The sequence below is a fragment of the Abramis brama genome (genome assembly GCF_963993115.1).
Source record: "Abramis brama genome assembly, chromosome: 18".
In the NCBI taxonomy this organism is placed as follows: domain Eukaryota; kingdom Metazoa; phylum Chordata; class Actinopteri; order Cypriniformes; family Leuciscidae; genus Abramis; species Abramis brama.
Window position 1 is genome coordinate 28,186,212 of NC_139980.1, and position 16,363 is coordinate 28,202,574.

Below are 16,363 nucleotides of genomic sequence, written 5' to 3' on the forward strand. Positions count from 1 at the left end.
AGGTTGTGTCCAGGCCAGGGTAAATGGAGTCTGTGAGATATTTACCTGCCCTCTTCCTCATTCTGCAAGAGTACAAATCCTTGAATGTGGGCATAGGGAGCACCAATAATCCTTTCAGAAGTCCGGACTGTCCGTTCTGATATCTGATTTGGTAGCTGAACCAAACCAACCGTTACTGAAGTGCATAGTACAGACTCAATGACTACTGAAAAAAAACTGGGTAAGCAGTTAAAAGTAATTCAAATGAAGTAAAATATATTAATACAATGATAGCATTCTAAAATAATTAATGAATTAATCATTTAAAATATATATTTTTTAATAAAATGTATTTTATAAGAAATTAAACTATTCAATAATGCATAAAAAATAAGACTACTATTGTAGAATACTATTGTTTATTACTGTGGTTACTGTTTATACTAGTAGTAGTTTATACTACTACTACAAATAATAGTAATAATAATAATAATAATAATAATAATAGCCATCAAATTATGTGTGTGTGTGTGTGTGCGTGTATGTATGCGTGTGTGTGTGCGTGTATGTATGCGTGTATGTATGTATGTATATGTGTATATATATATATATATATATATATATATATATATATATATATATATATATATATATGTATATATGTGTATATATATATATATATAAAAAAATCTTAGTTTTAATTCTAGTTATAATTATTATTATTGATGATAATGATAAATTGATAATGGTGGTGGTAATAATAATAATAATAATAATAATACACTACTAATATAGCATCAAATTGTTTACAATTTAACTCCGATTTGTATTCTTTTTATTTTTATAACAATAATACTGTTTTTAGTATAAAAAATATTACAAAAGTATATATTTTTTATATTGTATTTATATGATATAACATCTACATTTGAATGCGCAAACATGTTGCGGGTATTCAAGTCATCAGTGTCCCAGTGTTTAGTGGATCCATATTAGTGTTCTTTCTTGATAAACTGATTCACATCATATGAAACTAAGGAGCCCAAGTCCAAGTCTATGAAAGGCTAAATGTATTATGTACACTGTATATTACAACACCAGAGACTTATTGAGTGTTTATTTTATCCAGGATGTTGTTTTCGTGTCATCTACTAAAATACAGAAGAAATCTGACATGGCCTGATCTGTTCATCTTAACCTTGTCTTCTCTTTGAGGGTGCAAGGTTTATATTTGTTGTAGTTGTGGTTTGTTTGCTCTCTAGACAAGATTTTACCTCAGGCAGGGAATTAGTGACCATATCTCAGAGGCTCTTTATCATTGAGCTATCGGTTTTATTTCAAGCTACCGCTAGGCTCTGATCCTAGAGGTAATCCCACATGAATTCTTCTCTAATGGTTTGTTGTCGTATTTATCCACAGGTAGTCTCAAAGGAGCCACCATTGTGGATGCACTGGACACACTCTACATTATGGAGATGTATGACGAATTCGAGGCTGCTACTGAGTGGGTGGACAGGAACCTAGACTTTAACATGGTAAGACTCAAGCCTTTTATACTCATTTCTGATGATACATTTGATTCTTATCCGTACAAATACTTCCTTGCTCTAAAATTTCTTCTGAATAATACAACAGAATCAGAATAATGACTTTTTGATAAGGCTTTGAAAACGTGTCTGCGTCGTCTCCAGTGCTGATGGAGTGTCTACTAGCATCACCGCTTGCTAATCTGCAAATAAGACTCTGACTCACGACTCTGGTGTAAGAAAGCAAAGTTGTTATTCATTTGACATGCGATTTGTTGCAAAAAATGGGGTCAGAGAATGGAAAATTATCTTAAACTAAATTATGACTATTTTGACATCATGTTTGTATATTATATTATATTATATTATATTATATTATATTATATTATATTATATTATATTATATTATATTATATTATATATTTTTGGAACCAAAAATAAACTACTAAACCAAGCTAATGAACAAATTAAGACATGCAGGATAAAGTAGGCAAAAGAATGATGCTTTGTTTGATGTGGCTCTTTTAGGTATTTCATTAGACATTCTGCAGGGGTTTACATTTAGTTAAGCATCGGAAATTCTTCAGTACATCCTACCGCCTCAATTTAAGGCAAGAGAGAAGACTGTATCTGGGTCCAATGCTTTAATGAAGAGTGTTAAACAACTTTTAATTGAAAGGCTTTTCTTTCTACCCTCAAGCAATTCCAACAATGAAAGAGTCCACAAAAATCCCCTGTGAAACGGTTATTAATATTCAGCTTGTCTCTTGAATACTAAGCAACTCTTTTCGGATGCACAGAAGCCATTTTTTTTTTTTTTTTGGTGGAATAATTGTAGCCATTGTAAGTTTAGTCATGCTGCTTTATTTGACCTCCACTATTATCCGGTTATCTTTGAGAAGCTAAAAGGTGTTTATCTAAGTAAAGGCTATCTGCAAATCAAGCTTACAATTATCATCCAGAGTATGGTTTCAGATCGGTTCAAAGGTTTTCCCAGAGTGATCCAATCTCTTTGGCGACTCATTGATTATATTAGGAGATATGATTAATCTTGTTTATCCTTGCACATAATCTCAGCATTTTATTTGTCTAGCATTTTTTGTTAAATCAGGTCATTCCTGAATCCTCATTACCACATTCAGTTGTTTTACAAGTTCTGATCAGATTGCTTTACAGAGAAATCTGACCCTGGAACTGAACTGAGGTGGAGAGCCACTTCACTGTATCAACAGCCCTGATCTCTCATCTTTTATGCTGTGGGATTCTTTTATTCCTGTAAAAGCCAGCATCATCGAAGGTCAGATTCACAGACTGCTGTAAAAGACCGCTGTGTTGCAATGACCACAAATCCCAACTGGACTCGAACCCGAGTGAGATAACCTTTCAGACAGAGACACTATACTGCTGAGGAATCAAAAAACCTCATCAAAAGCATATAAATAGAAAATCCCTTCCCTTTTTATAAGGATTACCAATCAGAGACATGGCATTAGATTCAGCACTCAAACACAGTGTGGCTCGTTGTGTCCATCCCTCTCCGTTCTCTCTAGTGCGGGCTCATCCGAAGTATGCACTGTGCATTGCACTGTATGAACTGTACACACACCGATTCTTAATAAATCTGTTAAAGATATTCAGGCAAGAGAGCAGCTAATGATTTTCTTTCTCTTTTTTTATTAACATTAACAGCATAGACAACAGCAGGATGGCCTATAGAGGCAGAAAGACTGAGCAGCAACATTGGTTTTTAGCATGAATGCCTCGGAAAACTCCCAAAACGCATCTAAAATGGGAAAGAGCTTTGAGATTGAATGAATAAATAGATTTGACTAGAAATCTGTGGTATATTTTTAAAGATTGCCGATAGCTACAACTCATAGAAACAACTGGATCCAGACAGCGAAAGATGGATGCAGTTATCATTTTGTGTCAATATGCTGAATTTTGGAGTAAAATCATACCCTATATATTGTATTGTTATATATTGTATTGACAACTTGTCAATTAAATAATTACCATCGTATATATTCTGCATAATTGGGTGTTTTTAAATAAACTGACAAAAAAACTATACAGGTTTTAGGGCTGGACAATATGGTGATCACCTGGATTTAGACCTACCTATATTGTATTTAAAGTCAAATTTGCTTTATGTATTTCCCCAGCATCGAAATCAGGCACATATACTGTAAATGTCAGGAAACACAATAACTGTATGTCAATATTCATGGATCACTGGATCTTAGGTAAGTTGTAAGGAACACCATATGGAGTCCAACCTTTAGTTTAAACTGATAAACGTTCGTTTTACTCACGCTTCCGCAGTTTCGCCGATTAAATCCAGTCATGCAGCAGCTCTTTTGCCACTCATTCCGGCTGGAGGGGCGTGTTCCGGCGGGAAAGTGGCGTCAATGCATACCCTCTATATGAGGCTGCTTTCACTTTAAGAACATGCATGGATCCAATATAATGGTAATTTCGCTGTTGACTTTCACTTTAAACATAATTGGCTGTGTTTATGTGAATACTCACCAAGATGGTCATTTAGACACATTAATGTGTGTATTTGACCATTCAAGCACAATAAGCTGGCAAAGTGAACTGAATTCAGAACTCATGGGTTTCGGATGTGCGCTACAGAAAGCCTCCTGTCAGAACAGAATTCAGGTCCCTTTTGTAGTTTGTGCTTTTCATAACACATCATCAAGCACGTCCTGCGCTTTCTTCTTATTCATCTGTATTTTTTTGCTGCTCTGTCGCATCCTGTTAAGCAGTTCTGTGCTGCACGGATGTATTTACAAATGGATAAACTATATGGAAAAACCTCTCTTGATTGACATCACCATATTGCCCAGCCCCACTCCGTGCCTCCCCTAACATGCTCTCGCGGCCCGCTGGGGAGGTGCACCCCAAACCCCTGCATTAACATAAACAGTTTTGTTCGACATCTAGTCTGTATCATAACTGTGCTTCTGTCTGTTGCAGATGGATTTTATTTTTTAAATACCCATATCATTCTCTCTAAGGGTTTTCCACCCTTTCCTCATCAGTACCAGCGATTCGGTTGGCTTTATATTTTTCTAAGCGGAGCAAAGTCTTAGGCAGCTCTTTAATAATTGCAGAGTCTGTTGAGGTTGTGCTTCGCTGCTTTTGCCTCTTCTAACTTCTACTGATTCCCTACTGATTTTGTACATATTCATGTGTACAGGGAGAAGATTGCAGAAGTGACTCAGAAGTGAACTTCTGACATGTCTTGTGGAGGTTTTTTGGGGTATTTTTTGTTTTACACATCAGTCTATATCCCTTCTGCTGTGAATTTCTCAGGCTTTACCATTGGTTCAATAGTTACCATTGATTCACACAAAGTTCTATCCAGTTTTATCAAGAATTTTACAGTATTTACTTTTTTTCCCCCGTTTAATTTTTTTTCTCCAAGTTGACGTACAAGAAAGCCTTTGTCATGGTCTTTTTGTGCCAGTTCCTGACAGGTACCTCTATGACCTACAAAAGGGTTGAGCCATCATCCGGAAACATCTGGAGCCCTCTTGCAACTGGAACAATATAAGCATTTGAGAGGAGGCTCTCCATTGGGGCTTTTGCACCGAAGGACATTTTCATAGTTTTTATAACTATTGGTGGAAGCACAAGGTTTTTTGGCGTGTTTGCACCGCAGGAAACTGGGAACAAATTTAGTTACAGAATAGTTTACTTCAGAGTAGGGTCTAACTTAGCACAATAAGAACTACACTGATGTAAGTACGTTAATCAGCCGAACACATGCCATATGAAACATCCAGCCACCATTCTTAAAAAGCTGTGTAAATGGTTTACTTCTACTTACTCCATGAACTAACTACACAAACATGGAAAACCGCGATAGACAGCATTTACATGTCACGTTGTTTTCTGATCTCAGCCTCTGATATGTAGAACTGCAAGTTGTCATAGGAGATTTTGTCTGTTAGCCTTGCTGGTTCAATTACACAACTTGTAGGTCTACATTCCGGGCCTTATCATACACCTGGCGCAATGCAGCGGCAGGCACGACACAAGTGTTTCTTGCTAGTTTCAGCCCAACGCAGTTATCACTTTCACGTTCTGGCTATGTTGTTTAAATAGTAAATGCATTAAAAACGAGGTGTGTTCAGGCGTATTGTTGGCACGTTGCTTTTTTTTTGTTATTTAAAGGGTGCATTAGTAATGTGCCCCTATAGTGGGGTGCACAACGCACGTACATTCTGCTTATTAAACACTCAGCAGCACACAAACTAGCCAAATATAAAAAATGAAAGGATTACAATGTAAATGATTATTATTGTGAACATAAAGATATGGTGGATTCTCACTTGTCCCGTAGATGGTCTGCTTGCGTGCTTTAACCTCGCGCACAAGCTGATCTGTTTCCTCTCTGGAGAAGCGTTCAGTCTTTCCGCTTGCAAATTCTGCTAATAGTGGCCCTAGCGCAGTGGTTCTCAATTCCAGTCCTCGGGACCCGCTGCTCTGCACATTTTGTATGTCTCCCTTATTTAACACACCTGAACCAGATCATCAGCTCATTAGGAGAGACTCCATGAACTGAACTGAGTGTGTCAGATAAGAGAGACATGCAAAATGTGCAGAGCAAGGGGTCCCGAGGACTGGAATTGAGAACCACTGCCCTAGCGCAACTGGCTTTTAAAGGGAATGGGAGATGAGACTCTGGTTGGTTTATTTCACGTTACGCCCAAAACACACCCATTACTCATTAAGAGAATAGAGACAATCCTTTTAGACCATGCACAATGCACCGAACATTTTTCCTGCCGTTAAACTAGCAAAAGTGGATTCAGACACGTCCTAAGTGCATGTGCGCCGTGCGAATTAGACCATGCGCTTAGATCGTTAAAATAGGGGCCTCCATCTCTGTTATCACAAAACCTATGACACACCACAAAAACAGCTCTGATCACGCCGTCCTCCATCCTCCAGTTGTTGATGTTGTTAAATGACGTTGCTGTTGGCCATCTTACGTCACTTTAGAGTTCATTCTGGTGTTGCGAATGCAACCAGGAAAATGGTCCTCAGGGAAAATTTAGTTCTTGGCGGACCGCCCTGGTGGCTAGTTCCTATAGCTGAGTTCTTACCGGGTGCAAAATCCCCCATAACATCCCTAACCACCCCTAGACATCAGCCATTTATCTTGCCCTGAACCGGATATTTACCAATGTGACGCAAGATATGTCTTTGCTGCGCCACCTGTGCACCATTATGAAATTGTTTTGATAGCGTATGATAGCACTTTCCTATGCTAAGCAATAAGTGGGTCATTATTGTTTGGTTGCCCAGAGACGCAAATAATTCACCTCACAAACCATCAGACGAGACCACAGATGTCTTGCTGTGGTCAGACTGTTTAACATCAAATGACAAAGGCTAAATGAGAATTGTGGTTTGGTTTCATGCCACAGGTGCCAGATTGCACTGAAATAATCACAATCTGAAATATTGACGTAATATAATGTAAACCGTTCCAGCTAAAACTGCTGTTTGGTTGAGGTCAGTGGGTTTTTTTTTTTTTTTTTTTTTTTATGTTATAAAACTTTTGAAAAAAGTTGTTCTCAAACTTTTGAGGCCTAGTATCACCTTTTTTCAAATTGGCACTCTGCACCAAGAGAACATTACTTATACACAATGTAAACATGGGCTATGCATGAGCTTTAGGTGCACAAAGATATATTGCAATTAGAATGAGAAATTAGAAATGAAACAAACAAAAAAATGTATTAAGTATTTTTATTGTTTTTTATATATACTTTAATTAATTTACTATTATGTTGTTTTTAATATGTGACCCGTGCTGGCAAATTGAGTCGGAATGCGTACGGGATATGTACGTCAATTTTAGTAGAATTTTATGTTCTCAGAAAAAAAATGAGTTAATTTAAGCCCTCATCCAGCTATCCCAGTGCTCCAAATAGCAATTAAACATCTAAAAGTATCTTTATTTCTGTATATACTGTATGTTTTCTGAGAGGAGTACCTTTCCTTTGTCCATGAAAAATGCTGTTTTCTCAGCTCGCTTCTTGACGACTGGCGCTTCCCCTCAGCACAAGTTTGGTATCGTTTTTACCAAACTTGGGAAAACTCTTAAGTCAACTGTTGAAAAAAAAACAAAAAAAACATCTGATGTGTAACATTATATTAGATCCGTGCGGTACAGTAGGTCAGAATATAGGCTGTCTGTTTCATTAATGTTAATCAAACAATTGTGGTGTCATTGAAAAAAGTTGAATATTTTTTTTTTCTATAGATATTTGGTTTTGACTTGGTGACAAATTTGGTGTTATTACCAGGGATTTTAAGGTATGGTTGTTTGGTGATTTATGCTTTGAAACCTTCAGAAAACTTTAACTCGATTTTTCTCAAAATTGACAGGTGTAGCTCAGTCATCATTTTTGAAAGTTTACTAATTTCTTCTACTCATTTTGCCATAAATAATATACTGTACAAGTGAAAACTGAAAATATATGATTAAATACTGTAAATATCCAGGGTTGTACTGTTCCACCTGTCTTGAGAACCACTGGTGTAAACTATATTTAATATAATATTGTTAGAGTTGTAACAGTGGGATAAGTATTCTCTACTGCAGATAAATATGATGAAAGTATAACATCAAAGAGGTTTTCTATTGAAATATTAGATTTTATCTATTTATTTAATTTGAAGATACTGTCTGGAGCATCCTCTCTTTATAGCTCTGTATCCTGTGAGTGATGTTTTTGTTCATGTAACATGCATTACGGTACCCCTTTACCCAGCAGTCACGGTTTCTCAGATCTGCTGAAAATATCTGCACTCAGATTTCACCCTCCTGTGGGAGCTTGTTTGTATCTTCGCTCAATCCCAGCAGAGCTTTATCAGCTCTGTTGTATTGTTTCATTTCTTTGTTTTTGGTGTGTGAGGGTGAAGTGTGTTTGTAGTACACACACATTTTTTTTTTCTCCTCCTATTTTTACAGTCTGCAATTCAAGGTGAACCAGTCGCATTGTTTTTATGAGCTTAAATATTCACCTCTTTTGTTTTTCTGTGCTTTATTCCCTCAGAATGCCGAAATATCTGTCTTTGAAGTGAACATCCGTTTTGTCGGAGGCCTGCTGTCCGCCTATTATCTCTCAGGCAAAGAGGTATGTAAACCTGGAGTGTACAGATGGGTTTTTTTTTCATGTTTTACCAGACTGAATGTGTGTTTATGGCCAAAGGATTTGATAGCAAGCTGGCTATAATTGACACGCTGCCTGAAGGAAGCTTGAAGCCTGTAACTGGCATTTGTTCTCGACTCCTACGCGTTTTAAGACACAGATTTCCTAAATCTTTGTATGCAACTGTTGGAAATCAGTGACATTTATAGTTGGCAGGGCATAACAGACCACTCAGGAGAGCCACAGGGGCCTTAGGTCTGTCTTCTCCCGGTGGTCCGGCTGTTTGCCCGGTCGTTGAGCCAAGTCAAACAAATACACACACACACACACACACACACACACACACACACACACACACACACACACACACTCCGCCATCCCACTTAGAGGTCATTTGGAGATCCCAGTATATCCAGGAAGCTCTGTGCCCACTCTGATAAATTGAAAGCCTTTTTGAAACCAAAAAGATGTTGGACTCTCAAGCGTGACCTGAAGTACACACACACAAAGCCCATTTCCAAGCCTTCATTGAATCAGGCTAATGCAGAACTTTGCTCATATTTCCGATCTCCTCTCCTGTAAATTAGATTTTCCTAGTAACGTCTGGCAGAATGCGAAGGATCTGATCCAAATCAAAAGAGTGGCGTTTTCGGCTGATACTCAGGGCTTTCTCATTGCGTCCCACAGCAAATGTGCTCTCAGTGATAGTATAAGCTTTCATTTTTGCGGTGCAGAACAGAGCTTTGTCCAGAGGGCGAATGGATCATTGTGTGAGCTTCATCAGGCCTCTACTTGTGTGGTTTTGTTGATGTAAGGCAGACCCTTCAGCAGAACAGCCGTCTCTCATCTACAGAATGACTCTACTAGCACAGAATAGCTGTAGTAGTGTTGCTGAAGGAAGTTGAGCTTCATTTTTCTTCAGGATGAATGACTTGACAGACTGGTGTTTGTATGATGTTAAACAGTTGTTTTTGTATTTAATGCTTTTAAAGAGTAGAATACACTACCATTCAAAAAAAAATAAAAAAAAATAATAATAATACTTTTATTTAGCAAGGATGCATTGAATTGATCAAAAGTGACATTAAAAAAATGTTTTATAATGTTACAAAATATTTCAGTTTCAAATGTTGTTTTAACTTTCTATTCATATAAAGAGCACTGAAAAAAAAAAAGCTAATTTCTGTAATACTAATCTTTTTTTACAATGCTTTGCACAGACCAAAATTCTTTGTCAGTATTTTTGTATAATGGAAAATTGTAGGGACATAGCCAATATTTCACAAGTTAGTGGGACAGAAATGTCAAGTGTAATGGCAGGTTTTTTTTTTCTTTCTTACTTTTGTCTAATTTACTGGTTATATTTTTTCTAATATCTTACTTTTAATTGGCTAAGAAATAAAATACACTGCTGAACAATAAACTATAATTTGTATTCTATATTTGTTTGTATATTCCTTGTGAAAATTGTATAATTGGTTGCATCAAGTCATCATGGATTTTATACAATGTAAAAAAAGATCGCAGAAAATAGTGATGTGAATTAGCACTGCATTATTCATTATAATAGTCATACTTTATTATGAAAATACCCTGAGATGGCTTGAATAACACACATAAACCATATATTGCAATTGTCTTCATTTTCATTAAAATGTGTTCAGTAGTCTTTTTATTCAGCTACAGCGATAGCTGGATGCCTTTGTCCAAATAAGGGATTTCCTGGAACGGCATGAGTTATTACTTCTATGAATGTGTTTTGGACTTTCTGCAAGAGAGCGGCCTTCGGCTTCTAGTATCGCCTCATTCTGAATAAGAATAAAAGCATCAGGTCATGCATAGACTACCTTGTCTCTTTAAATTTAAATCTAGATTTATTCACATTGGCCCATGAAAACCTCTAAAGTGAACACACTTGCCCCCAAAACATTAAGGGGGACTGATTTACGTCCCCTGCATATTCTACACCCATGGTAAAAAAATTTATATAAACATGCAGTAGTTCTTAATTAAGCAAATTAGTTTATGAAATTATTTCAAATTTAAGTCATTTTTATTTAATTAAATTAATTTAATTGTAATGAAGTTGTATTATTTACTGTTGGACCATTTTTTGGAACTTTATCTAAGTCTGGAATAATGCATTTCTTTATTGCTCTCAAATGTAAATCACATCAAACCCTATAGCACAGTCTCTACAGTTGAAACATTATACTGTCACACCCCCCCAGCCCTACTGTGACCCTATTCATTTAATGAGACATGACCGCTTGTCATCCCTCACTGAGATTCAGATGTCGTATGTCGGGTTAAATAAGATGGGTGTGTCGAAATAAAATGCTCCCTGTATATAGTTCTTTGTCAAACATCGTTTCAGATAACAGCGGAGGTCTCCGCTATCTCTCTTGTTGTGAATAGTCGTAACAGTGATATAAATCTTTGAACACTACATTATTGTTCTCTCAGCAAGACGCAAGCTTGTTTCATCACTATGTACTGACTAGGGAGGCACGGCATATGAAGCGGTTGAATACAAAGTGGCCAGCGCACAGTCCGGGTTTCAAGCACAGCACTGATGAAAGTCCTTCAGAGTCGTAATCTCAGACACTCAGGATAATGAGACGCCCTCCTGCCTACCTTCATAATAATGTGTGCCCTGAACTGAGAAATGTTGATTAGAGGAGAGAGCCTTCAGGTAGCCGCTCACATTGTTAAACCACAGCAAGAGATCTTAATAAATGTGCCTGGTTTTAAATTCTTACTGGGCTTTGGAAAATGTAATCTTTTGGAGACCAAACCCATTATAGGATTCTTCTTACACCGAATGACTAAATCATCACTGGAGGAGGATGATTACATCATCGCCATTGCTAAGACGTTTAGCTTTTCTTGGGAGGCATCAGATCGATATAGTTTCCGCGTTCTGCCAGGCAACATGGCCCGTTTCTCATCACCATTTTGAATGTCCGCATGCATATAACATAAAGATTCTAAATGGGTTTGGGTGGTGGAGGTGGTGCTAAAATTGAAAAGTGGTGTGATTTCTTCTCAAGCTAGTGACGGCTCCAGCGCCTTGGCTTGCACTCAAAGCAAGTCTCGGCTCTTTGATGAATCTTTCATCGTCTTGAGAGACGGCCTTCATGCTAATATCGCACATGCTCCCCAGAACGGGCGAAGCGAATGGCCGCATTCATAGATGGCTTCACAAGCTAATGTTGTTTGCTGTGATTTAGTCCTGCTGTGGGTTTCCTCTCCTGAACGATGAGAGGATTAATCTCTGGCTGATTTATTCGTGCATTATTTACACCCGGATGGTTTTCCGTCATTGACGTGAGCAGCCTGGGACAGAGCCACCTGTCAGAACACAGCACTTAACTCCTTAATGGATCACATATCGATTTTCATCTTTTTTCCTTTTTTTTTTTTTCTTGCTCTATAATTCATTTTACATAACCCCCGGCAAGCTCCATCTGTGGTGTAGATTTTTCTATACCCTGACAGAGATCAATGGATGCACAAATACTTATTTTCAGTCCAGCTTTATTACAGCTCATGCATTTTGTATGTTAAAAATAAAAACATGAACATGTATGTCCAGGCTGCTCTATTGTGAATCCACGATTTGTAAAGAAAGACTTGAAAGAAAGATTTGTAAAGAGAATACGTGCCTGCACACATACATATTTAAACGCACGTATCTATAGACTAAACGCGTAATATGCATGTGCACTGTTTTCACAGATTCACGTTTTTGAAGTTTACGCATAGATGATAACGTTTTTCAAATGTTTTCAAAAATTGCACCTTGGAACCCATTTCAAAGTTTGCATTCTCGAGCCACCAAACAACGTTGTCGTGTAAATGAACGGTCGGAGTGCGTTGGAGGTTTTCTGTTTTCGGTTAGAACGGTGTCGTGTAAGCGGCCCGTAAGTTAATAACTAATGATCTTTGCAATGGAAGTGAATCAATCAAAAACGTACTTTAGCTGGACAATAACTTTATTCTAGAGGTGCTGTAAAGCCAAAACAATCTCTGTTATTTTAATTTCCTATTATCACTGTAAAGCTGCTTTGAAACAATCTATATTGTGAAGGTGACTTGACTCTAATTAATTTAATTAATAAAAATTTGCATAACATTTATATGATCCCACTTTTGTGGTGATTGGATTGTGCCATTTGTGAATTGGTGATTTCGGTGCACCAGTGCAACTTCTAACACATTTCAGTTGCACTAGCGGGACAGATGGTTGGAGCCTGGGCTTTGACATGGATACCCCGCTGATCTGAGGGACAAAAATAAGGTATGCGTAGGTGCTTTTATTGGTTGCGTGTTTACACTAAAACCATGTGACTAAGCCCTACTACCTCATTTTAGTTGCCAAGCAAATTCCAAACAATGGCGATCTGATAAAAGCCGCTTAAGCAACATAATTACATGAACTCTGAAGCATTCGCTTGAGCTCTGCAGGCACGGCAAGGCTGGAGAAATGATGCCGTCAGTGCTAATGATCATAACATCTGTTTCATCATAACTGCTGTCCAGACCTTCGTTCACACTCTCAGTCTTACTGCAGTAGTCTCCATAAATTCTTTCTGGAATTTGGGGTGGGAACTCGGGTATTTCTCTGTATTGTGTCTCGGAGACTCACTACTACAGCTCATTAGCATTCCTTGGGCCGATGGCTCGTTCTTGCCGTTATTTTTCCTGAATGATTAAAAATGCATTTGACTTGTTTACAGTAGGCAGATTAAATTAATCATCCTCACTCGGTCCACAGTCGTTTGTTTCTGTCAGGAGACATCTTTACTGTAAATACATGCAGCATTCTTTAGTAGTTCATTAAACAATACTGAATCCGCCGTATGCATCTTTAATGCCTGCATGCTACGCTGAGTGACACGGCTATTGTGTACCGTTCGCATAATGCAAACGCCATTCTTCCCGACAACAAAGAGCTCTCTATGAGTTGTTTAATGCGCCATTTTCAATTACACTAATTTGCCCATTTCTTGCTTTCGGATTGTTCTCGGCAGCGTTTTTTTACAGTGATGGAAGTCATATGCCTATTAACACCACGCCTGTTGCCAGCTGTGCTGAGCCACCACAACAATTTGATTGCAACGAGCAGAGAAATAAAGCTTTAGAGAGCATGACATAAAGCAACATTACTTAGCCTTAAAGGCATAATTTTTCTCTTGCTCTGGGGTAAATGACTTGTTTTCGGCTCATTCCTGTGAATACCCCAGACGCTCTGTGCACCTGTTAGTAGCGAGAGATCTTCCCTCCACTGATAGAGCATGACAAGCAATTTCCTTCGTACAGTATGGGGCCCTACAACACGGGGCCTCATGTTGGCTTACAAAACAAGTGAGCTTCCAGTCAGTGTAAATTGCGAAAGTTATTCTACCTTAGCCCAGAATAAACACAGATCCTCAGTGCAAAAATCTTTTGAAGTCTTTCTTTTGAAACTCACAAGTTTGTGAAGTCTTCGGATGGCAGCCCGTGGCCCCAGCATGCCTCTCACATTAACCTCAGAAACGTACAGTAAGCGCAGGTGGTAAGTGGTGATAAGTGCAGGTTTATGTCTGTGATCTCGATCCATCTCTCGTCGGGCTTCTTTCACAGGGTATGTTAGATGTAAAAGTGCAAAAAGCTCAGGCTGTCACTTATTTATCTCTAGGTTTCAGCACCTCCGTCTCAACCGTAGCTCCACTAGATCTCTCACCGTCCCGTCATGCACCTCTCTTCTGTTTTAGTACATCCAGTAAAATCCACTAGTCTTAAATGTTCTTTGTACTTTCTTGAAGCCGTGCACACACCGGCTAGCACCTAGACTTGATTGACATGGTGAATAAAAGGTGTATTGTGTCTTTTATTTTATTTTATTTTATTTTATTTTATTTTATTTTATTTTATTTTATTTTATTTTATTTTATTTTATTTTATTTTATTTTAATTTAATTTAATTTAATTTTAATTTATTTATATTTTATTTTATTTTATGTTTGTGTGAGTATATGTATATTTATATATTATTTTATTAATTCATAACATTTTTCTACAGCTCAAGAATTTTTATTTTAAATTTTTTTTTTTTTTTTATTTCTTATTTTAAATTTTTTTTTTATAGATTTTATTTTTTATAGATTTTTTTTTTTTTTTTTTTATATTTATTTATTTTATTTATTTATTTTATATCTGACAAGTGGGTGCTTTTGGAAATGTAGTTCACCTTTTTCCTCTAAAGAAAACTATTTCATCTAAGACTTTAAACTGACCCAGCTCTTTCTACATCTTCATAATAGATCTTAATCATTCCTGTCCATCAAGCGCTCTATCACAGCTTCCTCTGGTCTGTCAGCACTTCTGAAGTTTTCATTGCCGCATTCCCTGCTTCTTCATATCCCGTCACGTGTCTTCAGCGTGTGTTTGTTGATTTGTGATTATGGCAGAAGAGTGTGGATTGTTATCTTTAGCAATTCACACTCTTCTGCCATAATCACAAATCACAGGCAGAGTGCCACTTGAGACGTGAGGTTTAATCAGGTAATGACCAGGTACGTCTGCGTTTTTCACCCACATAATGGCCTGTTTGTGTTGTTAATGTTGTGAGCTTGGTTGAGCAGTTAATCAGTGTTATAGCAGATGCTGATGTTCTTTAGCATACCCAGCCAATTAAATTTATTTTTTTGTACATTTGCACGGATGACTCACTGCTCCCCCTCTCTCATGGCCTTCTGGTTCCCATTGGACCAGCCTTTCCTACTATTAAAAGCAAGGCCAATTTATCTCCCGTCCCTAGAGTTACTTCCTTCAAATTCAGCTCGGTGTTTTCACATTTCAGAAATATAAAACGGCAGCCATACTTAAAGAATATGACATTTCTTTCAACACACAAAGTGCTGGGAAAACATTAGACTCATATCTATTTGACAAGAATGGTCTATTTTTTATGAATTATGCTGTTCAGAACAGGCCTGGCAGAGAGAGAAGGCAAGAGAAGAAAGAACAGGCAGATGTCTCATGAGGAAGCTGCACTCAGGCGTTGTGTTTATATCCATCTTTGGTACATTTGAAGGGCTATCAGCACTGAGAGACGAGCTGCAGAACACGAGATGAAGAAAAGCCTTCACTGGCCTCCCTGGACTTGTATTAGATTGTAGTCTCATCGTGTTTCCATAGGCGACAGTTTGTCAGCCATGGGAATTCCTAATTGGGTTTTCTGTCATTGTTAATTAGCATTGATTAGATTTGGGGGTTTTTTCAAAATTTTTACTAGCTAGCCTAATATCGAAACACTGCTGATTGATTTGTTATGCTATAATATTTCTTCCACACATTTTAGAGACAAGAGTCCTGGTGATTTATTTGAAGAATCTTTCATAGCTAAAATATCTGTTTAGACAAGACATGTGGTTCTGATGGCCAATTTACAACCATACAATTCAGGTCTGATTAGCCTGTTATTGTAAAGTGTGCTAAATATAAGCTTGCTTCAGGGAAAGACACTTCATATGACACAGTAATCACAGGAAAACTGTATTGACTGATACTAGAGAAAGAAAAATGCTGCAGCTTTCTAAATAACTATGAGGAGCATCAGGAACGCTGTGTGAGTCTGTGCCTGAAAACCAAAAGTCCATTAACATGACAAATGAGTTAGTTTTGGTGAGG

At 37.5% G+C, this 16,363-nt stretch overlaps 1 protein-coding gene across 1 annotated transcript in view; it reads left to right on the forward strand.

Moving 5' to 3' along the window:
- man1a1 (mannosidase, alpha, class 1A, member 1) overlaps window positions 1–16,363 on the forward strand; it is a 104,122-nt gene that overhangs the window by 37,413 nt on the left and 50,346 nt on the right. Inside the window, exons 3-4 of the mRNA XM_084090961.1 lie at window positions 1,399–1,514; window positions 8,591–8,671. Coding sequence (XP_083947087.1) covers window positions 1,399–1,514; window positions 8,591–8,671 — 197 coding nt within the window. The remainder of the gene's footprint in view (window positions 1–1,398; window positions 1,515–8,590; window positions 8,672–16,363) is intronic.